The 25,130-nt window shown below is 44.9% G+C and overlaps 1 protein-coding gene across 4 annotated transcripts; it reads left to right on the top strand.

Annotated features, from left to right (window-relative positions):
- Positions 1 to 302: 302 nt before the first annotated feature.
- Positions 303 to 25,058, top strand: Cdc42ep3 (CDC42 effector protein 3). 4 transcript variants are annotated; one of them, XM_026405868.2, is made up of 2 exons: positions 303 to 1,009; positions 23,040 to 25,058. In XM_026405868.2, the coding sequence occupies exon 2, from the start codon at positions 23,277 to 23,279 to the stop codon at positions 24,039 to 24,041; it is 765 nt and encodes a 254-aa protein (XP_026261653.2). In that variant the 5' UTR covers positions 303 to 1,009; positions 23,040 to 23,276; the 3' UTR covers positions 24,042 to 25,058. The 4 variants fall into 4 exon arrangements, with proteins under 4 accessions (XP_026261653.2, XP_026261651.2, XP_026261652.2 ...); XM_026405866.2 differs by lacking the exon at positions 303 to 1,009 and adding an exon at positions 1,766 to 2,035; XM_026405867.2 differs by lacking the exon at positions 303 to 1,009 and adding an exon at positions 2,054 to 2,183.
- Positions 25,059 to 25,130: the final 72 nt, after the last annotated feature.

The following is a 25,130-nucleotide window of genomic DNA, read 5'->3' as shown; positions in this document are numbered from 1 at the left end:
TATATATATATATAATATATATATATATATATATGCATACATATTTGTACTTTTAAAAATACCATATGTAACGAAAGCTATGCATAAATATTTACAAAAATACCTTTATCTAAGTAGGCCTGTAACATTTAATATTTTTCAATAAATTCATATATAAAACATATACAAGAGTGCCAAATGGAACATATATTTTGAAATATGATTACTATGTAAAACTCAGGAATCTGGAATAGAACACAGGTAACTGCCAAAGGAAACTTCGAGCCCTTGTCATTCGAAGAAAGGAAACAATGCCAGGTCTCTTATCTACATGGACTGTTTTGCTTGTTAAATTTCTAACATCACTTCAGCAGAGTTTTGTATTTGACTTCAGGCCTCATGGCCATTTGACCCGCCAACTATTATTTTCTTTCAGGCTTTTAACACTCCACCCAAGTATTTTGCTTTCCAGCAGTTGTGTCCGCTTCCTTTTCAACTTCACCTTATCGTGGGCCGTGGTTTACAACGTTGGCTTAACGTGTACCCTCTAAGGTTTCAGACAGGCCCGGGCCATCGCGGTGATGACCTGAAGTTGATACTGCTTGGGAAAGCCAAAGTCTCCCAGAGGGTCTCAGCTTTGTGCCAGGATTTCCATGCAACCTGAGAGTCTCCGGGCTAGGTCCAGACCCAAAGCGTCGTCTCCGGGGAGTCCCAGCCACCTCTCCAAGCCAACCCTAAGGGCTGCGACTTCACAACCGGAAACGCCTCCCTTTCCAGCCTCTGAGTCCTTCCCTAGGCGGACGAATCGCGGAGGAAAAGACGGAGGCCGATTAAGAAAATTAACACTAATTCACCGGGTTCACCCTCCCGCCCCAGGGCGGAGGGGCGGGACGTGCTGCGCAGGCGGCCCGAATGACCGACGGGCGCAGGTGTCTCTACAGGCGGAATTTTACGCTCGCGGCCCCGCAGCTGCGCCACTTGCGCCCCACGGTGCATCTGGGGCAGACGCCACCCGCCTCCTCAGCTTTAGGTAAACCTCTTTGAGGGAAAGAGGCAACGCGGCCCTCTAGACAGGAAAAACCTGCAGCGTCTGCGTTTCTTCGCTCGCCCACTCTTCCAGCCCGGAGCCCTGGCGTCTCCAGGGAGCCAGATCCGCTCTCCGGGTTTTAGCTGCAGCTGCGAGGGGAGCAAAGTGGAAACTGACAGAACGCGACCCTCCCCTTCTCCCACGAGCCCCGGCAGCGGAAGGCCCCGGGAACTGCGGCCCGCTAGAGCGGCGCAGTCAGGTGGCACCGCTCCCCTTCCCCCAGCCTCGGCTGCCCGCCGCCGCGCCGGAGCCTGGCACGGCTAGGTTGGCTTGGTGGGATCGGCGGAGGTGGGAACACGAGGTTTAGCGCGAGTGTCCCGCGGGCGGGGGGAGTCCTTTTGTCTTCGAGCACAATACGGACCGCTTCACCTCGGGACCCTCTTGGAACCGAGAGTCCCGCGATCTTTCTTTGTGCCCGGGGAGCAGAAAGAGGCTTCTCCTCCGAGAAAGCCACATCTCGGGAGGTGGCAGAGGGAAGAAAACAATGGGCTTCCATTGTCCTCCGAGGGCCCACCGGCCCCGCCGCCGCTGCTGACCCCTGCGCTTGCGCCAGGCGGCCGGGGGGCCGAGGTACAGGTACCGCGGCGGGAGGGCCAGCCGGCGCCCGCGCCCTCCGCCCCGCCCCGGCCGGTCCGCCCCGCGCTCCCGGCCCCGCCCCGCGCCGCCCCGCCTCCTGCAGGTTCGGGGCTCGGGGCTGGCTGCCCAGTGCTCAGTCTGGTTCGCACCTTCTTCGATCGCGGCCCAGCGGTGCGGAGCTGCGTAAAGGAGCGGCGGGGCCCCGGCAGGGCCAGCCTGGACGCCAACCTGGGGAGTCTTCACACCGTCCCCGAGCGGATAATGCTGTGAGCCGGCGCCGAGAGGGCCGACCCACTGGATCTGCGCGCACCGGCAGGCACTGCGTGCGCCGCGGCGGGCGTCGGTGCCGGCCGGCTGGCCCCGTGGTAGCGGCTGGATTCTTGGCGGCGGCTGGTGAGTCGGTGCCAGCCCTGGGCTCCTTCTCTACCTGAGTCTTTCCGACCCGCGGCCGTGGTTGCTTCCGGCACGCGCTGCTGTTAGGCTTGGAAACCTGCAGGGAGCGGGAATATCGAGGGCTTCGCCTGCTGATCTGGTATCCGAGGTACCAAAGGGGACGGAAGGCAAACCTGGAGGGGGGTCGGGCAGCGCAACCAGGACGCTGGGCTCCACCATTTATGCCTATCACTTTTCAGGGTGGGGCTGTGCGGCTTCACTGCACCCTCCAAGCTATTGACAGTACCGTTCTGGGCGTGCGTTGCATTTTTCCATCCGAGAATAAACCGTACTTGGCTACCGCGCCCCTCGCGTGGTGGATTTGCATCAGGGCCCCACATGGGTGCACTGTGCAGACCTGCTGTGGCATCGCCACCCCCCTCCCGGTTGCTCTCCCCACTCTTTACGGAGGGCATTGTTGCTGGGGCTCCAACCTGTCGATCTGGCAGTTGATTTTTTTCCCCCCAGTGGTTTCTGAACAGCTGAAGCGTTTACAAGATTTTTTTTTTCTTTCTCCTTGAAACTGTCTTGACACAGACAAGTATCAGGCATGTGAGGACGAATGGATCTGGCTAGTCATTTTTTCGTTATGAATTATTATACTCCATCCCCCTCTCGCCTTTGGGAGGCATGTGTTTCATCTTATAAATAGAAAGTAGCATATTTTTTTGGCAGGACCTCCTTTATACAGTACAGTCTAGGAGAGGTCAGTTTAAAAATAAATATGCACTTGAATGTTACATTACCGAGAGCTGGGCTGTGGCTGGGACAGGCTTCGTGGACAGCAGCATCAAAGCCGGGAGCACAGCTGTGTTGAAAGGAGTAAAAGCCCCAGAGTGCAGCCCAGGCTGACAGTCAAGTAATTACATTTTCCTTTTTTTTTTTTTTTTTTTTAAGTGAGTGAATTAAAATGAGGGCGGGAAGAGGAATGTCAGGAGGGTATTGCAACATGAATCTTTCCAGTCCTGGGTATTTGGGAGAGTGGGCTGCTGTGTGCTGAGTGTGTAGGGGGCTTTGGGGAGGGAGCTGATGAATGTGTTAGGGAGACAGATTCCTTCCCCATCCCCCAGCTCTTAGTTCTCACAGTATCCCAGAGTTTCTTGGAGGTGCTGCCTTTGAAAAAAGGAAAAAAAAAATGAGGAGTGAAGCAGATGTCCCTGCTTTAATAGCAAAGACAGCCTGAGAGACTTAACCTAAACATCATAGGGAAGAAAAGCCTCACTAGGAAGCATCCAGGATGTATCAGAGGTATCCCTAAGTTGATATAAAATACATGGAATATACTAACTTATAAAAGATCCTATAATCTAACAACTAGGAAATGTAACTTCTTTTTCTGGATAGTTCCAGAAATCCCTTTGAGACCACATGTAATTTGTATGGGCTTTTACTGGCAGCTAAATCCTTTCCTAAATAAAGCACTCAGAAATAAGGTGGGGCAGTTGTGAAATGTTTAGCACTGTCACATGTGAAATAAATGATAAAGATCATTTCTTTTTATAGTGCTAGGGGTGGAACCCAGGGCCTGGCACATGCCAGGCAAACACTCCACCACTTAGCTACATCCCTGGCCTGATAAAGATCATTTTCTGTATTTAAAGAACAGTTAAAAGTCCTTCACCAAGTCTTCCAAGGTAGGCTTTATCTATCCATCACATAAAACTAGACTACCAAAGTCCCTGCCCCCTGGCTCACAGATAAGAACTTTAGAGGAAAATTTTGAATGCATTTCTGGGTCCATGGCAGTTTCTGTTTTGCAGTGGTGTCATCTGCTAGAGATTTACATTATGAATTCCATGATTGGAACATGGTGCTGAGGCTGTGGCAGCCCCAACAGACATGAATTAAGATGAACTCCCCCCTGAATCATTCTGAGCACTAAAATTCTGTTTTGTATCTCAATAGGACATGTAAAGGCAGCTAGAGTAATACGTAATACTTTTTTTCTTTTTGCTTTTTATTGCAAATTTAAATGTGGTGCAAGATGCATAAATACAAAGCCGTACAACAAATGCACAAGGGCTCCCCTGAGCTAGTTCTCTCTGTCTGCTCTCCAGCTTTTCCTTTAATGTGGTGTTTTGTTTTATGTCCAACATGTTCACAAAAGCTGCCCTTTTTCACTTATAAAATTCCTGGTATTCAACAGTGTTGGGGCTAAAGATACTTTAACCTATATCACCCAAAGATTTTTAGCAAGCCATAAAATTTTCACAAGCTCTTTGCCCATTAACCATAGCATTTATCCTGTGGGTGGAACACAATTCACAACCTAAAAGCCTCTGGGAAGACTGCTCTGATTTTTTTTTTTTTAAACAATTACATAGGCTTGTTCTTTCAGTTGATTTCATATAGGCCCCATCTATTTTTTTTTTTTAACCAGAATCCTGTGGGTCTGTTTTTCTTTTCATTGATTGAATAAGAGCTTAAAATCTATTTTAAGTGCAGTATGTTTATCAGAGAACAAGTATAGCCATCTGAAACTAGTAGATTCAGCCAGCCACAAAATCTCTACCAAGCTTGGAAGCCAGAATATTCTCCTAATACACCACTTTGTTCATTACTTTTGATGTTAAAAGTACTTTCTCCATGAGGCTCGTCCTAAGTGCCAAGAGGTCATCTTAGCCCTTTACTTTGACAAACTCATTTATTGCCAAAAATCATTCTATAAAAAAAGAACTGTTAATATTCCAATTTTACAGTTGTAGAGACTGAGAACAGATGGGGTACATAACTTGCCTAAAGTTATACAGCAAGGAACGTACCTCCACATGTACATGCAGTTTAACAACACATTGTATGCTTGCATGAGTGGATAATTCTACATGAAAGTCTACAGCTCTTTGAGTTAAAGGGATGGGAAAGAACCGTGAAGTTATTAGATAATGTAGGTCAGACTGCCTGGATAGAGGGCCTGTTTCTGATACTTAATATTTATGTGTCTTTGGGCAAGCTCCTTAGCTTGTGTATCTCAGTTTATCAGTAGTAAAAATTATAATAATATCACCCTGAGGATTAAAGGAGTTGAATAACATAATGTACTCAGAACAGTGTCAGGCCTAGAGTAGGGGCACAACCATGATGTTTCATTGTTGTTTCTGTTGTTTTACTAAGGACTTGACACTATTTCTCTCATTTAACATTTTTCGAAATAGATGGTATAGTGCTTCTTTTCCTGATGAGACTATAGGCTCAGGACAGTTCAGTAACTTAGCCAAGGTCACATAGCTAAGTAAGTAGCAAAGTCAAGTTTGAAATCATGTGGATTTGACCTTGTATTGATACCATATCCCCAGCACCAGGGAGGAGGGGGGAGCAGGGAAGTTACTAAATCTAATTATTGCTATAGCTTTTGGCCTCTGGCAAGGAACTCATTTTATATTACTCTCTATCTCACAGTGTCACCCCACAAAGGAAAATGACAATAATTGCCATCCTTAGGGAATATAGCATAAAGTATTTTATTAGAGATGGTCCAGTCCCATGCATAAGGCAACAGTGGACTACAGCAGATCCAGCACAAAACTGCCAAAGTCGAAACAACCAGTTTATACAATGAATGAAGATATTTACTAGGTAAAAAATATAGGACTCTGGAATGAGAAAACAAGCCAGGCCACAGCCAGGGACAGGGAATTTCAACAGCCAGGAAAGAAGTAGGTCTGTGTCTTTGCTTCATAGTTGGGGGTTGGAGGTCCAGAGGCCAAGTCTGGACAGCCACCATATCCATGAGGCCTGACCCTGCAGTCCCCAGCACTTGGGATGCTGAGCACATGTGTGGTCATGATATTGTCCTGGAGCTAAGGACAAGGCAGGAACCACAAGGAGGCTGGGCAGGAAGGCACTGGTCTCCATTCTGGGCGGAAGGGGAATTGGTAACAGTTCTGCACATGCCCTGCGTGCTGCTAGATAAACTTCTGGTGTGGAAGATAGAGCAAGGAGGCTTTGGGAGGAGTGTGCCTTGTACAGTCCCCTGGCCTTCATCACCTTTGATGCTCTGAGTTTGTGATGAACTGAAAACCTGCGCAGGGGGCTGTGCAGACTGCAGTAGAGGTTCTGGAAGGGACAGGTTGCCCCCAAACCAAAAGCAATAGGCCTGGAGCTATCCTCTTCAATTTAGAACCTTCTCTTTTCCTTTCCCTTCCCTTTAGTCTGTAAAAGAAAACTACACCCTCCAAAACTGTAATGAATAAGTAGCCAAACAGTTCTATAGCAATAATCAGGTAGATCCTTCCTTAAGAAAATGCCTTCTTTGGCCTTTTCATATAGTTCAATGCCAAGTTTCACCAGAGCTGCATGCAAATGAACTGAGTCTGACAGAACTTCTGGTGGAGAGGCAGTTTTAAAAATTTAACTCTACAGTTTTCTACTATGAAGCATGACACTGGATATTTTAAAAATTACTGTTTCTAAGTAGTCAAGTTAGTGAGTTCCAAACTAGTGTTCACTTGGTTCTTACTGCTTGCCTAAGTCATGCATTAATAGTAGAACTCTAGAATCCCAAATTTAAAATGTTAAAAATAAAGGATTGTCAGTGATTTGGAAATGATTTGCTATTTTGAGAAAGATAGGATTTGCTTTCTAGTTTTTAGCTCTTTGTTGTAAGTGTGGCAGTGGTCACCTGCCTGCATTTAGATAATGGGGCACCACAGCTTGAATAAATTGAGACTCGACTAGCATCAGAAGCGGGTTCTGTGGAAAACCGGTTTGATGAAGGCCCTTTTCTGCAAGAGTTTTCAAAGCATTTATCATGGCAGTGTGCACTGTGAATCTCAACATGGAGATGGCATCCAGAGTTTCTCCAGTTGTTTTGCCCCCAGAGCAACTGTAGGCTGGTCTGAGAACAATCAAAAGACATGAAAATCAGAAAATGTAGCTTTCTGATAGTAGTCTTAGTTTGACCCAAATGGTGTAATTGACCTTTCAGAGTCTTTCTTCACCTTTAACTTGAGGCATTTGGTGCTCTGGAATCCAATCAGCCAGGATCTGCGGTACCTCTTAGCAGCACTATCATACTAATAATAATGTGAAAGCTTGGAAAACAGACCAGTGTAGTTCTCTGCAGAGCAGCCTGAGCAGACTGGAAGGCAGGGAACTTCAAAGGCAGACCTCTATTTAGACAGCCTACACATTTGGGAATCAGTCATGTTCTGGTGACAACTTGAAGGTCAGACTTGTAGACACCATCATGCCAATGATAGATCACTGTCATGTATTTAGTTGAAAGAGACCTATTCAAACACATCATCATTTAGGCTACACACATTTTTAAAACAAGCAAAGGCACATTTGGTAAAATGTGGTTTTGCTGTTTTGGAATGTGTTTGATTTCTTACCCTTTTTATTTATTTATTTATTTATTTATTTTTAAGCTTCTCCTTGCCTCGGGTCAGTTCAGACTCAAAACATTGATTTTACCCCAGCAGGAGATGAGGCTCCATGCTTTTCAATGACCAGCTAGTCATAGGCAAATCCCTCTCCTTGTCTGGGTCAGCTCCATCTTCTCATCTGTGAAATAGGAGAGAGGAGATGGAGTGTCTCAGGATTCTCTAAGCCCCAAGCTCTCAATTTCTATACTTCAAATTCTCTTTTTCATTATCTGTGGCATTGCTATAGGATCTGATGCCTTCTATTATGATACTTATTACGTTTACAGTGGTCACTAGTTGACTTATGTAGCTGCCTAATTGGAGTACCTGGGAAACAGGGACTGAACCTACTTTATCTTGGTATCCTTCTGTTTTACAAAAGAACCTAATGAAAAAGTAGACAGTCTAGTCCTACCCATTTATCCAATCCTTCCTATGACATCCTTATTTAATTCGGGCTGTAGTAAAATTATTTCTTCCTAGGCTACAAAATATTCGAGGGCAGGAACCCCCCTCATTTGGTTCTTCTGGTAACCATCATCCAAGGGTACTGTGGAAATTGTTTCCTTCTCATCTTCACAACTGAGCAGTTGCCATCTCTAACAAGGTTTCCTGTGCCCCAGGAGTGATTGTGATTGTATTTCCTAGTGCTGGCCTAGACTTCTCACCAGCCTCCATTGTGAGCCATTTACCTGTAGGTGTGCTTATTTGCCCTCTGTCTTTCCATACTTCCAGTACTTGATAGGCCCTCAGTGGGTTTGTTGTCAAATGAATACATGGGTGACCAGACTGGGGTGGGTGAAGGGACATGGAAGCCACATCTCACTGGGTGAACCAGCTGGAGCCACATGACTCCCTATATACATGTCACAGCACTGGGAAACAGTTTTCTTGCTCTCAAGAAATGAAATGTCTTCTGAAATATAGTTGCGTTTTGGCCTCCTAGTAAGTTTAGCATGCATGGATGTCAGTGGTTCTGCTCTGTATTCCTGGTGAGAGTGTTAGGCCGGGGGCTCACCTGGGGGAAGGTGCTGCTTCCGATGCCATCCTGCAGGCAGATCTCAGGGCCAAGGCAGGTGGAATAAAGCAAGGACTTCCTTCGAGTTCTATATATATATATATATATATATATATATATATATATATATATTTTTTTTTTTTTTTTTTTTTTCCTGAGATGTAGAATTAGAACCAGAACATTTGGGAGTTGTTCACATTATAATTAAACAGTCCAGAAGGTGAACAGGCCCCAAGGTCTAAAAGAAAGAAGTTTGGAAGAAACTTCCACAGCAAAGTTTCCAGCTCCTCTTATTCCTTCAACAGCTCTAGTGTTTTGTGTTTTTTGTTGTTTTTGTTTAATTTTTTTTTTTTAGTAATTACTAATAATAACTACCCCCCCACCCCCATTGATTTGGGCTTTTTGCCAACCAGGCCTTTGTCAAGCACCTTATTTTCTGTTCCTAAGAAGATGTCTGCCATTAATCTTTCTACTTCACAGATGAGGAGCCTGAGGTTCCCAGAGGAAGTCCCTGACACCACTTGGCACCCTTAGGTTACTACCAGGAAGCATGAGAAGGGATGATGAAAATTATAGCTAGAAAAAAATATTCTGATACTTAGGATAGTATTACTTTCATTAAATAGATTATATTTTTTTCTTTGAAATTCTTTAGAAGCCTGATGTTTCTACACATGTTTAGAACTATAGGATCCTAACATTTCATAGCTGAAAGGGACTTTATCTCAGCCCTACTCTTCCATTTTGACATGAAAAAACTGAGGCCCTAAGAGTTTTACTGACATGAAGCATGAAGCAAGAATCTTTTCTTAACCTGGTTCTTTTTCCAACATTTTTTTAGGCAAGGAAAGAAAGAAAGTGTTCAGCCCACTGTTCCAGCAAATAGTAACATGTCTTTGGCTAAAGGCAACAGAGGTCAGCCCCACCCTCCTCCATCTTCCATCCCTTCACCACTGTTCCAGAAGTGTCCAAGTGTGAAGAACCACTATCCTAAAATACTTTGTCTCTGATATTAAATATAAATAAATCTTGAGCACAAATGAATATATAGTTTTTACCATTCTCTTTGTGTAAGCATGTGTAGACCAAGGGCTGCCCCTTTAAATGAAGACCCTGGGCCAGAGGATGTCCCCAGGAGTGCTCTCTCAAGCTCCTCCTTCCCTCCCTCCACCCCTCACCTCAGGGGTCCCAGCTGCCCTCTGAGACTTAGCCACAACTTCCTGAGATGGCCTCTCTCTCACTCTTTGGGCTGCTAACTCTTGCTGCTTCACACTGCTTCCTTACCTAGCCCCACCTGGCTTCCTGATCATCCTAATCACATGACTAGTTCCTTCTTGGGGACTCTGTAGCTGTAACTGTCACCTAACAGCTTGTCAGGTGTTATCAGTTTTCTTTTTTCTCACCCACCACCAGTTCCATCCACTGTCACTCGACTTGTGCCACCTAGCTGCCTTCCTCTGGTGGGTGCTGGCTTCCAGAGCTCCTGGTAAGGTGGGTTCCCTATGAGTTCCAGACGTGCTGGGTGTGGCAGGATCCGTGCTGTGTGGTCTGTGCAGGGACGCTCAGAGGGCTGCAGCTTCCAGCCACCGCCTCACACTGTTGGCTCACAGCTTGCAGTGAACAGAATGCCCAGGTCGGTTTTCATAAGAACTGCCAGCCACATCCTGCCACATTCGTGTGATTATAGAATTAACTTCAACCCAATCACAGGATTTCTGACTTGTTGTTAGCACCGTTTATTCTCGTGGACTTCATCTTGCCCCTACTCAAGTCCATCAAGGTAATTTTGGACCCCCTTTTGTCACTAGCACATGGAGGCTCCCCAGGAGTCCCATGTTATCCATGATAAGAGCATCTGCTGTGCCTTTCAAGTCAGTTGACCTATGGATAAGATTCTTCTCATGCTTTGCTAAACTCAGCATTTGCTATGTAATCTACCCTCTAGCAGTTCCCTGCATGCTAAGTGAACTTCTTATCAGTGCCTACTTAACATTTATTTCCTCTGCTGGAACCACACAGTTTCACTGAAGATGGATGTGATACCTAGCAATTGTCTCTCTAGAAATCAAATCATTTGTCTATGTGTATTGCTTAAATAACTATAGATTTCCAGAGGTTCTAGAAAATGTTTCTATGATCAGCAGGCAAAGATTTGTAGGACTCCTCAGGCTCTGGAAATCTGGACTCCCACAGTGTGAAGTCCTTTCCTGTGATTATTGCTCTGCCTTGGGCTTCCCTTTTCTATAGAATGTCCATTGTAGTTTCTTGAGATTTCCTAATACATTTTAGGCTGCATTAGCCAAGTTCCCCCCAACCCACTTCCTTTTGAAAGGAAATGGCAGGAGAGCAAGCCCATTGTTTCTCCAGGGTATCATTCTTCAAGTATGACTTGAATATAACCAGGGGATCAGAATCATGCAGGGGACTGTTTTGTCAGATTTTCCTTGAGTCTTGACTAAGACACTGTTTGCACATTGCAGTCATGGATAAAAGTCATTTCCCATTTAAATAGCACGTCCACAAATATTTGCCCTAATCCCAAAGATCTGCACCATCATGTAGAATTACTCTGGCTAGCATTGATACACAGTTAAATTATTACCCTGCATGACAGAAGAAGACTTAAAATGTCTTACAAGAGAGTAAAAATGAACAAGAGCTTTTGCCATAACAAAAGAGGTGGGAGTACTTTGTTAAATTACCTTTTTTCCCTGTAGAAGTTACAGAAAAACTTCACCTTACGTTTTCAGCAGCTCGGGGAGGGTTGATGGGGAAGAGAATCACAGCATCTGTTTCATGCCTTCTGACCTGCTCGTTCATTCCACAAACATTTATTTAGAACCTACTATGGAGATCTAGTTCTCTCTCCCAGATGACAACTGAGTGGACAGGTGAACAGTCAGAACCGAGTGGTAATTGGTAGGTGTAAGGTATGCACCTGGCACTGGGAGTTCAGGAGGCCTTGTGAGCTGGCAGGAGGTATTGCTGCTGGGTGGGCAGTGCCCCAGATTTTCAGGGCAGGTCTGTCTGTCCCTGAAGAGTTCTAAGTAGACAGTGACAAGGTGACTTGAGAATTCTACGTAGCTCACCTGGTGTAGTTTGGAAGATAAAGTGGTGGTGGCGGGGCTGGGACCAGGGAGACAGGCAGGGAGGCAAATATCCTCATGCAGCAGATGGTGAGGGCCAGGAGGCAGGTGGAGACAGGGAGGATGGACAAGGAGAGACAGCAGTCCAGCTAAACTGAAGACACAGATGACAGGACTTGACTGGGAAAATGAGGCAGGGGAAGGAGTTGGAATGACAACTGGGTTTTGCAGTTGGATGATTTCCACCATTGTTCAAGAGAAGAAAGTGTTGGAGGCAGGCAGAATGAATAAAAACCGAGTGTCTAAGGGAAGCAAAGTGGAGGAGTCCAAAACACCAAAGGGGGAAAGTCCAGGGCTTCTCAAACTGTCTGAGAAGGGCCACTACTTTTCATTTTGTTGTTCGTTTCAATTTCCAATCTATTGTATAATGATACTGTGCACAGTTGAGTGTACAGCGTGGGCCACGGGTACTTCCCACACAAGCCCAACAACACCTAGCTCCCAGGTTTGCCAGTAGCCTCTTCAGTGAGTGGAGGGGGCAGTTTACTGATGACGTTTGTTAGGCAATGTCAAAAGTTTATATAGGTATTTTTACTTATGTTGTCATGGGCTGGCCCTAGTCCATGGACGCACTTTGAGTAGCACTGGTCTAGACTGAAGCAGACATGTGTGGGCTGAAGTTCGAATTTGGAAGTCACCATTAGAAGTGGTAGTTGAATACACATGCTGGCTATGATTGCAGGAAGATGGATATCCCTCCAACTCATTTTTATGAAAAAATGCCAACATCTAAAGCAGGGCTCAAACTTTGTTTTTTGTTTTGTTTTGTTTTGTTTGGTAAGGAATCAATATTTAGGTTTGGAGAGCCACTTGCAATCCATATCCCAGATACTCAACTTTGACCTTGTAGGGCAAAAGCAACTATGCTGGAACTTCTCAGTCTCAGCACCACTGAGATTTGACCCCAGATTACTGTTCTAGGGACCATCCTAGGCATTGTAGGAATGTTTAGCAACATTACTACAAAATGTACCCACAAAATGCCAGAAGCGCCTCCTGTCATGGAATCAAAAATGTCTCCAGACATTGCCAGATGTCACCGGGGAAGGGATGTGGGAATCATGCTCAGTTGAGAACCATCAAGCGACAGACAATACATAAATAAATGACCATGAATGTGTTCTAATAAAGCTACTTACAAAAACAGGCAAGGGGCCAGACTTGACTTGCCCACTGTTGTTTATGGATCCTTAAGAGAGGGCAGAAGGAAATCTAAAAAGGCTTATTCAGTTAAATTTGAGAGTCTTCTGTATTCCAAACCCAAGAAGTGCTAGGGGAGGTTTATATCAACAGAAGCTGTCATGTACGGCACCGTTGCTTACCTTATTCTTTCAGTCCCTCCCATCTACTTAGACATACTAGACATAAAATCACAAAACAGGAAAATAACAGATCACGTAAGTGTTACACAGCCCAAGAAAACCTCCAAGCAAGGCATCAGCAAGCCTGGTATCCCTAGGGGAATTAGAGACTTCCTCCAGGAAGGAAGTGAGCGAAGCAGGTCCTGGAAGATGTTGTGCGCAGTGGCGGATGGTAAGGAGGCAGGAGGACATCCCCTATAAGGAACACAGGGTTCTTAGTTTTAGAAAGTTAGGAGGGAAGTGTCCAAAGTGAGGGAAGGGAGTCATTGTCCCTGGTCAAAGCTGTGTGATTGCACTCTCACATGCATGTGCTTCCTCTGGGAAAAAAATTAATAGCACTTGACAATATTTTCTAAGAACAGGATGTTTGGGTTTTTTTTTCCTTAAGGCTCAGAGGGCTTTTTATTGGTTTAAAATTTTAATCTTTTGACCTTTAACACAAAGTCAAATTCCTTCTGAGATTGTTTTTGACAATAGCAAAAATACTGAGAAGTCCTAGTGAGTGGAGGCTGGAGCAGTAAGTGTCTAGGACCCTTTGTTACTTGCTTCTGGTTTCTGGGGAGGTCAGGTTAGCATCTCTGTCTCTCCTTGATGTTGAGATAGGAATGCATCGTTCCTCTTCACACGGCCAGATTTCAGAATAGGTTTTCTTCGTTGGCAGTTTTCAGGTTATCAGGCCTGCAGTGGTTAAAGTGCAGCTGTGGCTGAAATCCTAGCTCCCCCACATTTTGTCTGATGAACCTGAGATGTGGGCTTAATCTGAAACTATTTCCTAAGAAGTCTCTTTTCTGTATAGCAAGAGATAATACCTGCCTGACCTGGAGCAAGCACTCAAATTTTAGCCATTACTCTTCACACATGGAGATTCTTTACAGAACCAAGCATTCCGAATTTGCTTTTTAGGGAGCCTCTGTAGATCTGAATTGGGAGCAAATGAACCTGCGTCTTGTGATGGAAGAGCTAACATGATGGGTTTAACAATTCCAAATTTGAACTTCACTGCATGCCGTGTATTGTGGGAGGCAAGAGGAGGAGAAAGACCCAGTCTATGCTTACAGAAGAGCTTTCAGCCTAGCTAGAAATATGTGTGTATGGATATGTATGTATACAGCTAACACAGGGAGGTCTGTCGTGGAAATGGTTTAGAATACAATGATCACCACCAAATTACAAAGACACCTGGCGCTGGTGTAATGCAGAGAAAGAAGCCATGTTTCAGCCCATCTAAGAAGCATGGATGATCGCAGAGGACCCTAGCAGGATGGGGGAAGAGCATGGAAATCCCATATCTGACCCTCATCCCGGTAGGGAAATAAGAGTGTTCAGAGGGCCAGAATCTGAGAATGTGCATAAAGGCAAAGGACTAGGAACATGGCTATCTCAGGTGGCACGGACCAAGAGACCATACTCAGAATTTCTGTCAACTTGTCATTTTGGATCATTTGACGTTACTATTGTTAGAAGTGGGATTTTGCACAGAATGATTGCTGACTTAAATGTCTGTTTTTATATGAGCAACTAAGCAGCTTCCAAAGTTTTTTGCTTTTGAGCAGTTTAGAATGAATAAGGTTATTCCTGTATTGATATTGACTTTTTAGTGGCACTGGACCAAATAGGATTCATCGGTTAGGAAAGCACAGAAGCATTTCACAGCAGTGACCTTAGTAGATTCCTACCCACCAAACAAAAGCCTGGAGCACTTGGCTCGGCACTTCTGACCAGCCCTGAGGCAGAGTCCCGTGTAAAGCCAGTCATGCACAAAGAACCCAGCATGAAAGAACCTGCCCTACGCCTGCCTCATTATAACTGTCAGGGATCAATGTCCCTTTTGAGTCCTCCCCAATAACTCATTTTTTATAGGCAAAAAAGGCTCTAATGGCCTCTCTTCAAAAGTGTTGGTACTTTGAGAGGTGGACGTTCTGTCATCCAATTTTGCTTCTACAAGTTCTTTCAAATAGTACAATTAGGTCCTATAAACGTGAAGAGTGCACTCATCAGCAGTGAGTCTCCCACATGGTATTCGTGGGTCTCTATATAGTCAGGGTTGTAAAAGGAAAGTAAATACTAGCTGTAGCTGAATCATCAACATCTGTCCATTTATAAATAGTGGAAGGTGAGATGTATCAGGCTTTCTGAGAGGGTCCGTAAAACACATCCTGCCCACCCTGAGGTCTGCATGGCAGGGCTCAGCGCCCGGAACTCAGTTAATGGAGCTTCACCGTTTTGAACACATAGGTCTGTCCTCAGTTTAGATGCTTTGAGGGAGAGGATAAGAATCTAAAAATAGAAAAGCCATCTTATCTTTTCAAACGGGCGGAGTGGAACAGACTAGAAGTATGAAAAGCATGTCCTGTAGGATGCTGGGTGTTCTCTGGTTACACTGATTTCTGTCTTGGATTTTCAGTTCAGTTTAATGTCAAATTTCTAACACTATGATCCCCCCCCCCCAGTTTTAAAATTCTTTTTCTGATTTAGAGAAACCCTCCTACCGAGGTTTGCAGAAGGATTGGCACGAATGCCCACATTGTAGCAATACTTTCGTGTTTCTGATACCAAGGGTTGGCGGTCATCGCTATGTTAGTAAAACATAGCCACGTTCAAACAGAAAGCTTTTTCCAGGGAAAGTCTGAGTGTTCGTGTGGGCATGTGACACGGGACCATATGTAAATTAGCAGTGATAGTGCTTTTGTAAAGAGGGTGAATACCATCCTTCCTGCAGTCCTGCAGTATGGGGCGTTCCAGGGAACTGCTCCTCTCCTACAAAGATCCTCAGCCCATGCTCCTAGCAGCTCACTCCATCTTTCAAGAAATAGTCGGTTTCCTTGTAGTTTCTGCTTAGTAACCCTAGGGCCTCCCAGAACAAGTTAATCCCTTTCCATTACGATTAAATGAATCCTTTAGATCCCTAAGGATTAATTTTCCCTCTCTATTAGTTTTCATTAAGCTGTTATAGTATTCTTTCCACTTCTTCTCATGTGTTCCCAGCTGCCCTCCTTAGAACTTGTAGGAACATGTTCCAGGTGGCCTTTGTCCCTTCTAAAGTGTGAAGCTCAGGGCCCAATTCGGTTGTCCAGTGTCTGAGTGCAGTGAAATATTTATCTTCTTTCCCTGGTGGGCAGCAGAGAAATGCCCCAAAGATGGAGGTGGGGAGGCAGTGGAGGGTGCTTGCCTGAGTCATAGTTCTTCCCTAGGACTGTTGATTCAGACAGGAAAGAGAAATAACTTTCGTATTTTTGTCTGAATGCTGATGACTGTGGCCAGGTGCTGGTAGGAGAAGTACACAGACGCTGTGCTGAGGCAAAGGGAAACATGATCAGAAGTTGGGATGACCTTGAAGGATGTGACAGCTAAGCCAGAGGGGCGTGGAATGCAGCTCACTTCCTGCAAGAAGCAGAAAGGAAAAGGGCCTCGGGTCCCTTGGGGCAGTGGCACCCTGCTCACCCCACCTGCCCCTGTTTTCACACATGTGCGTTTTAAATTAACAGAGCAACCTGTTTTGCAGGATGCATGAAATTTTTTGTACCCTTTCTCTCTTAAGAATTCATCTAAAAACAATTAGTAGAAAAAATCAAACATTCTTTTCTTAAAATAAATAGGATTTTTTTTTAATCCCAAACTCTTTGTTCTTTTCAGAGCCCTGTGAGCTGCCAATACAGTCAACTCTGAGTAATTCAGGAACTGATTTTTCAGTCTGTGTTTTTTTTTTTTTTTTTTTTTCATAACCCCTTGCTTTCCCCTTCTTAGTCGTTGCTCTGTTTTGGTATCTAAAGTAATTATTTTATTTGCCAAAAGGATGATAGAGAAATGAAGCAAAGTTCTGCTTCAGGATTATTTTTCCTTCATACAATTGTTGTTACTGTGATTATTTCTACTATTGCTGCCATTTATACTAAAGGCAGTCACAAGTACCTAAAATTGTCCAGCCTAATGAATAGTGACCATTCAGCTGTCTGCCATCTTTATCAAAAGTGTGGCTTTGGGCCGGCAGGGCAGTGTAGTTTAATGGGAGAGCCCTTGCTGAGCAGGCGTGAGGCCCTAGGTTTGTTCCCTGGCACCACAAAGAAAAATAAGAGGGTGGCTCTGTCTTCCTCTGGGGTTCTTTGTGTCTTGACACCTTGGATTTCTCACAGATACCTGTAAGTGGGAGTATGTCCATTCCCAGCCGGACTCTGCATCCCACATCCATCTGCTGGGCATTCGCACCTGGAGAGGATGCCAAGTGGCTCCCTGGGGAGCTGGGCCTTGTTGTTGGCAAGGCTTTCCTCTCCAGTGCCCAGGAACTGCAGTGTTTGTTTTCAAAGGAATCTAAATTTCCAAAGAGTATTATCTTGAGAGTGTCCATCTAAGTGGGGAAAAAGAAGCAAAGCATGATCTAAGAACTAGGAGACAGGGATTAGCAATCATGGAGAGTTCAGATTTCAGGGACAAGGGCAGGGCTTTTGAGAAAGGGCTGTGCATAGGAACCTTTCTTTCTGTCTGACTTTTAAGATTCAGGGAAGAGAACAAGAGTAGAAGAATGATGACTGAAGAAAGCTGGAGATGCACAAAAGTGAATTGCAGGGTGAAAAAGGGAGCCCTCACTGCAGGAAAGCAATGGAGTTGGGAAGGGGAAGGCCTGAGTGTGAGTGACCATCGGTGTCACTAGCCATCTCCCAAGCTGAGACCTGTGCCCTGAGCCTCGGCAGCTCCACCTGCCTGTCCTCCCTCGGTGAGGACGCCCTGCCATTCCTCCAGCATCCTGTGCTCTCCTGCCTCTTGGCTTTGCTCATTTCTCTTCTGACTGAAAACACTGCTGCAATCTTTGCCCACTCCTCACAATCTCATTCAGTGCCCTCTTCAGCAAAGGCCTGATCACAATGGGAAGAAGTGGCCTGACCCTTTGCCAAGCCTGAATGACAGGAGGCTCAGCCCTCATGGGAGGGCTTCATGTCTGTACACTGTCATGCCTGCTTGGCCTTTGAACACATTTTCTTGTAGAAATGTTGGTGTTCGGATCCATAAATCTTAAGTTCCACAGCCTTTGTAGGACCCAAGTACCATGTGTAAAACAGGCTTTCCAAAAGAGTATAATCTGAGGCCCCTGCATGTTTTATTATTAAGTAGTCAATTCATTCAAATAGTTTCAAAATCCAAAATCATAAAAAGATATAGCCTGAAAACTTTGTTTTTCACCCTCATTCCTTTCCATCCACTTCCCCTGAGAGCAGTCACCACCAGTATTAACTTCTTATGTATGCTTCCAGAAATATTATATAAACTTACCACCCAGAGCAGATATATTTACACAGTTTTGCACCTTTTTATTCCTTTGAAGATGCGCATCTTTGGTTTCTTGTCATTGGTACATGTTAAAAACTTCATCGTGGGCTGGGGATGTGGCTCAAGCGGTAGCGCGCTCGCCTGGCATGCGTGCGGCCCGGGTTCGATCCTCAGCACCACATACCAACAAAGATGCTGTGTCCGCCGAGAACTAAAAAATAAATATTAAAAATTCTCTCTCCCTCCCTCCCTCTCCCTCCCTCCCTCCCTCCCTCTCTCTCTCTCTCTCTCTCTCTCCCCTCTCTCTCTCTCTTAAAAAAAATAAAATATCTTTAAAAAAAGAAAAAAAACTTCATCGTTTAATGAGATGTAATTAGTATTCATTTGCATGGATATACTTAATTTATTTAACCAGCCCTCTGAAGGTGGACAGTTAGGTTGTTTCCATCTCTCGGCTGTTATAAACTGTGCTGGTTTGAACACTCTGTACTTTTTTCCCCATATATGTAAGTGGAATAAGTCCCTATTAGGGAATCTGGGATCAGAAAGCACATGATTGGCAGTTTTTATAGATATTGCCAAACTGTCTTCCATTGAAGTTGGACCTGTTCAGGCTTCTGCTGTCAGTGTGTGGCAGGGGAGGAGGGTTCCTGGTCCTCATCAGCCCAGGGCATTGCCACACAGTTGTGTCTTAAACAGGCTTTGAAATGTGACCCCTTCATGATTTGGGCTCATTGAATTCTCAGAGAGTGTGCTCATTCAATGACAGGTCAAGATCTAAACCCCAGAGCCCAGCCTCCTGGCTTAGTGCTTGATAGCATGTGACCTTGGCAGGATGACTTGACTTCTGTGCCTCAGTAGTGTCTCATTTGTAAAATCAGGAAATTAATATACTAGAAACTGCATCCTCCTGGGTTCCACTTCAAAGGTTGGAACAGTGCCTGACTTCCAGGCTGCTCTGTCATACAAAGGTGCTGCTGGCTCCTGCGAGACTGACATGCCCTCTCCACGATCTGTCCCTTTTACTAGTGGATAAGCCACCTCATTAGGTTGCTGCATAAGCCATGGCAGAGGTGGTGTTAAAAGAGCAGTCATCTTGGAAAAGAAAAGAGGAAAACTGATGGAGCTTTGTAGGGGTCCACTGGCTGATAAGCTGGGAGCCCAGAGTGTTCAGGAAGGAGAGGGGGAAGTGGTCAGTAAGAGACATCAGCACTGGATCGCCTCTCCTAAGAGGAAGACTGGGTGCCTCCAGCTGAGAGGAGGATAGATAGCAGATAAGATAGAGTGGGGCTAGGTCAGAGCTCCCAGATGCTTCCGCAACATCACAGACATCAACTCATTTAAAGTTGCAAGCCTGACATATTTGCCCAGAATTCCTTTTTTTTTTTTTTTAACTTCAGATGTATTGGGGAGCTCTTAGGAATGGCACAGAGTAGACATTAAATATAAATTATTATTTTTAAAGTCCTAGAAGCCCAGAAGTCAGGCAGTAAAAACTATGGAAAGTAGTCCAAAAAAAAAAAAAAAAAAGAAAGAAAGAAGAAGGCAAAGAAAAGAAAGAAAAAACTCTGCAGAATCACCACCTACAGCTTCTAAGCTCTCTTACCTTTTCCTTTGCTTTCAGCCATGTCCCTCCAACCTTTGTCTTCCTGCCACTAACATAAAATGCAACTCTTGCTAAGCTGCAGGAGCCTCTGCCTGAGGGCTGCAGAGCTCATCCCCTGTGCCTCCCAGGAGAGCAGCATCCCCTCCTCGTCCTCACCATCCCAGATCCTTTTCCAGTTAAAGGGCTGGTGTGAGCGACCCAAGCAGAGGGGCAAAGAACTGCTCTCTGGCTACATAGTCATGGGATTTTTAAAAACTTATTTGGAAGCTCCTCTTCCAGGTCCCAGCCTTGAGTAACCCAGCTTCACCAGCTGGCCACGAGCAGCCCTTGTGTGGCCCTGAGTCGCAGTGTCTCCACAGCAGCTGCGTCCAGCCTTGTGTGCTGAGGACCACTGCTCCCATGCGCAGCTGTTCTTCAGAGCTGCTCACCACCTCCTGCAGTCTTGGCTCCTGCAGGCAGTCACCTATCCTGTGCCCAGAGAGCAGGACAGTGGTACCAGGAATCCTAGGCTGGGACCCAGTATTGAGCATTTCAACAGGCAGGAAGTTCTGATGTTTTAGCAGGAAGACCCAAGGTCTCAACTTGTGTTACTGGGACAAGACCCAAATCAGAGCTAAAATTAACACCAGGACTATGATCCTGTCTTGTTTGGCAGCTCTGTGGTCAGCCCATTCAGAGTGGGAGCATACATTCCTGCTGCTGCACCGGCCTCTGCACACCCAGAGCCAGGGTGGGACTGGGTGTCTAGCTCATCAAGCTCAGCTTTCTCAGGCCTAGTTGCTGGACAGCCTGCTGCACCCTGGGCAGGCCACTTTCCTAACAGAGCTAGTTGTTACCTTTGCCAGTGGGTGGTGGAGCACCGTTCTTGTCACCTGCCACTGGCAAGTCAATTTAAAACTCTTGCTGAAAGGAAAGAAATATGGAGCAGATGCAGACAGCCTCCAGCTGCTACAAAACAAATGTGGCTCTCTTCAAGCCACCATCTAACCAACCCTCAGAATATTTATTGGCAGGCTCTGCTGCCAAGACTGGAAAGCCATATGGGAGAAGTTGCAACAAAGATGGAGAAGAATTTAGCCTCTCCATGTCAACTGAGGCAGCTGAAGAGTCGAAAGATTATTTTCAAGAGATAAGAGTTTCTCTTCAGTAAATGAAGGCCTGACATCCCCCAAAGCCTTCATGTAGCTCTTCTCTTCTAATCTTATCATGTTGTATGGCCAGGGAGATTGTGTTTTCTATGCTGGTAACAAATTACTACAGACCTAGTGGCTTACAACAGCCCCTATTTGTTATCTCATGTTATCTTACAGTTTCTGTGGGCCAGGGCTATGTCTCATCTGACACTTGACTGGGGAATGACATGTTCTCTAATATCATTGTCAGAATTCATCTAAGGGGCCTGTCATAGCACGACAGCTTACTTCTTCAAAATCAGCAATGGCGGTCTCTCTCCCATCAGCTCAGATGGGTTCTTCTTGTAGTGTAACCTAACTGGGGCATGGCATATCTCCTTTACCATACTATTTTGTACAGAAAGAAGTCGTAGGTTCCACCCACAGAGGCATTAATATCAGCAGGCAGATCACAGGGTTTTCTTAGAATTATTCCTACCCCAGGGAGAGAGCCAAGCCTTACCAGTAATGTTTCCAAGTGAAGGCCCAGTCTATTTTATATAATCACAATGGTTTTTATTTTCTTTGAAATGGAGCAGTTTTGTTCTTTCCACCTCAAAATATCTTCAAATCCTCAAATCCTTGTCAGCTCAGTACTCTGCCACAGCTTGATTCCAACTCTAGCTCTTTTGATTATATTATTGAAAAAGGGTCATTTTTTTCTTCTAATTTCCATTTTCTCATCTATAGGGATGTATCTTAAGAAGATTTTATTGGACACCTACATAATAGTCACTGTCACTAACACTTCAGTTTGTGTTAGCTTTTTGTTAACATGACCAAAATACCTGACAGGAACAGCGTAGAGGCGGAAAAGTTGATTTGGGCTCACAGTTTCAGAGGTTCAGTCTGTGGTCAGTTGACTCTCTTGCTCTGAGCCGAGGTAAGGCAGAACCCCCACCATGGTGGAAGGGCGTGGCAGAGGGACATTACTCAGCTCATGGCAGCTGGGAAGCAAAGAGAGCGAGAGAGAGGTGCCAGGGACAACATATAAACCCCAAAGTCATGTCCCTGGTGACCTTCTTACTCCAGCCAGGCCCCACTTGCTATGCAGTACAGCCTTCAGATGATTAGTCCAGCAAATGAATTGCTCCACCAATTAGGTTTCAGCTTTTAAAATCTGATCATTTCACCTCTGAACATTGCTGTATTGCCTGATATGAGCTTTTGGTGGAGGGGTGTACCTTATATCCAAACCGTCATATAGCCTCTTTCCTGTTAGACTGTTTGTTTGATTGCATTAGTTTTATTTATATACAGAAGTCAACAAAAAAAGTACTGTCAGCGTTTCTACTGTGCGTACACCAAAGCACAAAAAAGAAAATATACTTAATAAGTTTCATCATCATAGACTTTCTTCTTAGAATAGAAAGAAAGAACTAAAATCTTAGACATGTTCAGAAAATTGTGTCCATAGCCATATTTAAATATGTCCAAAATAGAAGAGAGATCAGTGGAATAGAGGAAGGGGATTGAGGGGACAAAGACAAGGGATAGAAAAATGGAAGAACAGTGGTATGAATCTGACCTAACCTTCCTATGTATACATGTGAATATTCCACAGTAAATCTCACCTTTATGTATATCTGGAAGACACTAGTGAAAAAAAGAAAAAAGAAGAACTATAAATAGCAGAAAGATCAGTAGGGTGGAGGGAAGGGAACAGGGGGAGGAAGAGGAAAGGGAAACGGGAAGTATTGGGGATTGAATTAGGGCAAATTATATTCCCTCCTTTCATAATTATGTCAAATGAAGCCTAATATTATGTATAACTAAAAAATTAATTTACCAAGGCATTGATGTCATAGTTTTACAGTTTTTAAGTCCCTCATTCTCTTTTTTTTTTTTCCGTTTTCAGGAAACTAAGTCAACTGAGATTAATAAATCCCTTACTAAGATTAAAAGTTGTTATTCTGCTTAGAGGAAGGAAACAAGATAAAGTTGGGCTGTAGGTGGAAAGTGGCCCTGCCATTGTGTACAGGCCAGAGTGAACCCTGAAGCATCCAGAGATTAAAACCACTTTGGTTTCTTCTCCAGGTCTCCCCTCGCCCTGGAAGGGATTGGATGATGTAACCCCCTCTCCAGGAAGCCCCACGTGGCCGTGAGCTCAACCAGGTGTCTCGGACCCCATTTCATCTCAGAGCCACTTCTGAGCCACTCAAGGAAAATGATGTGACAGTTCCTAGCCAGAAGGACTTCGGGGGAACGTTGAACATCTGTGCAGAGAGTGGCCCCTTTCCCCTTTGGTGAAATAGACAATTCTCAAATTCCAAAATGCCAGCCAAGACCCCGATCTACCTTAAAGCTGCCAACAACAAGAAAGGGAAGAAGTTCAAGCTGAGGGACATCTTGTCTCCTGACATGATTAGTCCCCCCCTGGGAGACTTTCGCCACACCATTCACATCGGCAAAGAGGGCCAGCACGACGTCTTCGGGGACATTTCCTTCCTTCAGGGGAACTACGAGCTTCTGCCTGGCAACCAGGAGAAGGCCCGCTCGGGCCAGCTGCCCGCGCACTACGAGTTCCTGCGGGCCAACAGCACCTCGGACTCCGTGTTCTCCGAAACGCCCTCCCCCGTGCTCAAAAACGCCATCTCCCTCCCCACCATCGGAGGGTCCCAAGCTCTTATGTTGCCCTTATTGTCACCGGTGACATTTAATTCCAAACAGGAGTCCTTTGGGCCACCGAAGCTGCCCAGGCTCAGCTGCGAGCCCGTCATGGAGGAGAAGGCTCAGGAGAAAAGCCGTGTGCTGGAGAATGGGACCATCCACCAGGGAGATGCCTCGTGGGGCTCCAGTGGCTCAGCATCGCAGTCCAGCCAGGGCAGGGACAGCCACTCCTCCAGCCTGTCCGAACAGTATGCCGACTGGCCGGCCGAGGACATGTTTGACCATCCCTCCCCATGCGAGCAGGGGAAGGGAAAGACCAAATCCCAGGAGTCCCTCTCTGACCTCACAGGTTCCCTCCTCTCCCTCCAGCTGGATCTTGGGCCCTCGCTTTTGGATGAGGTGCTGAATGTCATGGATAAAAATAAGTAACAGGATGCCAGCTCTTTTCCTTTGGGGTAAAAGGTACCAAAATAAACAAAAAACCAGAAACTCAGCTAACCACAGTTGAAGAGAAGAGCTTCCCTGGCTGTTTTTTTTGCAGTTACGTGATGCGTTTTCTAAAATAATTGTTCCTACAAAATATTTTTTTACCTGTTATGCCCTGTTTGCAAAAACAGTTTAGAAAAAGCAACAACAAAAACCCTGTCCTGGCAAAAAGAGGAAATGAGTCAGAACCCATTTATGGCGGGCACTGCTGATTGATGTTCAGCTAACATTTTTTTTGGTTTGCAGACGCATAAGAAATCTGCCTTGGCCAGGATTGGCACTAGCTATGGAGAGCTGAGCAAGTCACACTAAGAAACTTCACAGTACTCCAACAGTTTATGAGTTAAGAGAAAGTCCAAATTTTAACACCTAAGCCTTTTTTTCTAGACTCTTTTGTATATGATATTGTTTGGGCTCATGATAGCAAATTCTCCAGTGTTAAAACTTTTCTCTGTTTTCACATTTGAGCAATTTTATGGGTTTGGGGGATTTTCTTGTAGTTCTTATATATCCCTTATATATTATATCTATATTGCAAAATTTTGACTGTCAGCTACATGTTGGTAAGACACAAGCAAGGTATTACTGTAACTAAGTTATTTTTAAAGTTAAAATATATTTTTATGTGCCTTTGGCTTTTTATTGCAGAGTCTACATTTTATAGATAACACATCAAATGTCATTTGACTTGTTTCCATTAGGGTTCCATTGTAAGCTGTGTATGTGTGAGTTTAGACAAGCATATTCATTCTTGGCTTTTTTTTTTTTTTTCCTTCGTCTGTTACCATACTTCTAACAGCAGCCAACAACGGATTTTAAAGTGTAAAGGCACAGGTTACTCATGATGCTTCTGCAGAGACTGTGGGCTACACCACGTAATGCTATTTGGAAATATGAGTATTTTAGTACAGTACATACTTGCATTACTTAGGTACTTCATACAACACAATAAAGAGTAAATGTTAAAATGAACTTGCTTGTTTATAATAAACAAGAACATAAGAGAATAAGAATATTTTCTTTAAGTCCAGC

This window comes from Urocitellus parryii, chromosome 12 (assembly GCF_045843805.1).
Source record: "Urocitellus parryii isolate mUroPar1 chromosome 12, mUroPar1.hap1, whole genome shotgun sequence".
Classification (NCBI taxonomy): domain Eukaryota; kingdom Metazoa; phylum Chordata; class Mammalia; order Rodentia; family Sciuridae; genus Urocitellus; species Urocitellus parryii.
Note: the sequence above shows the minus strand (reverse complement) of the source record. Positions and strands in the feature narration are given on the sequence as shown.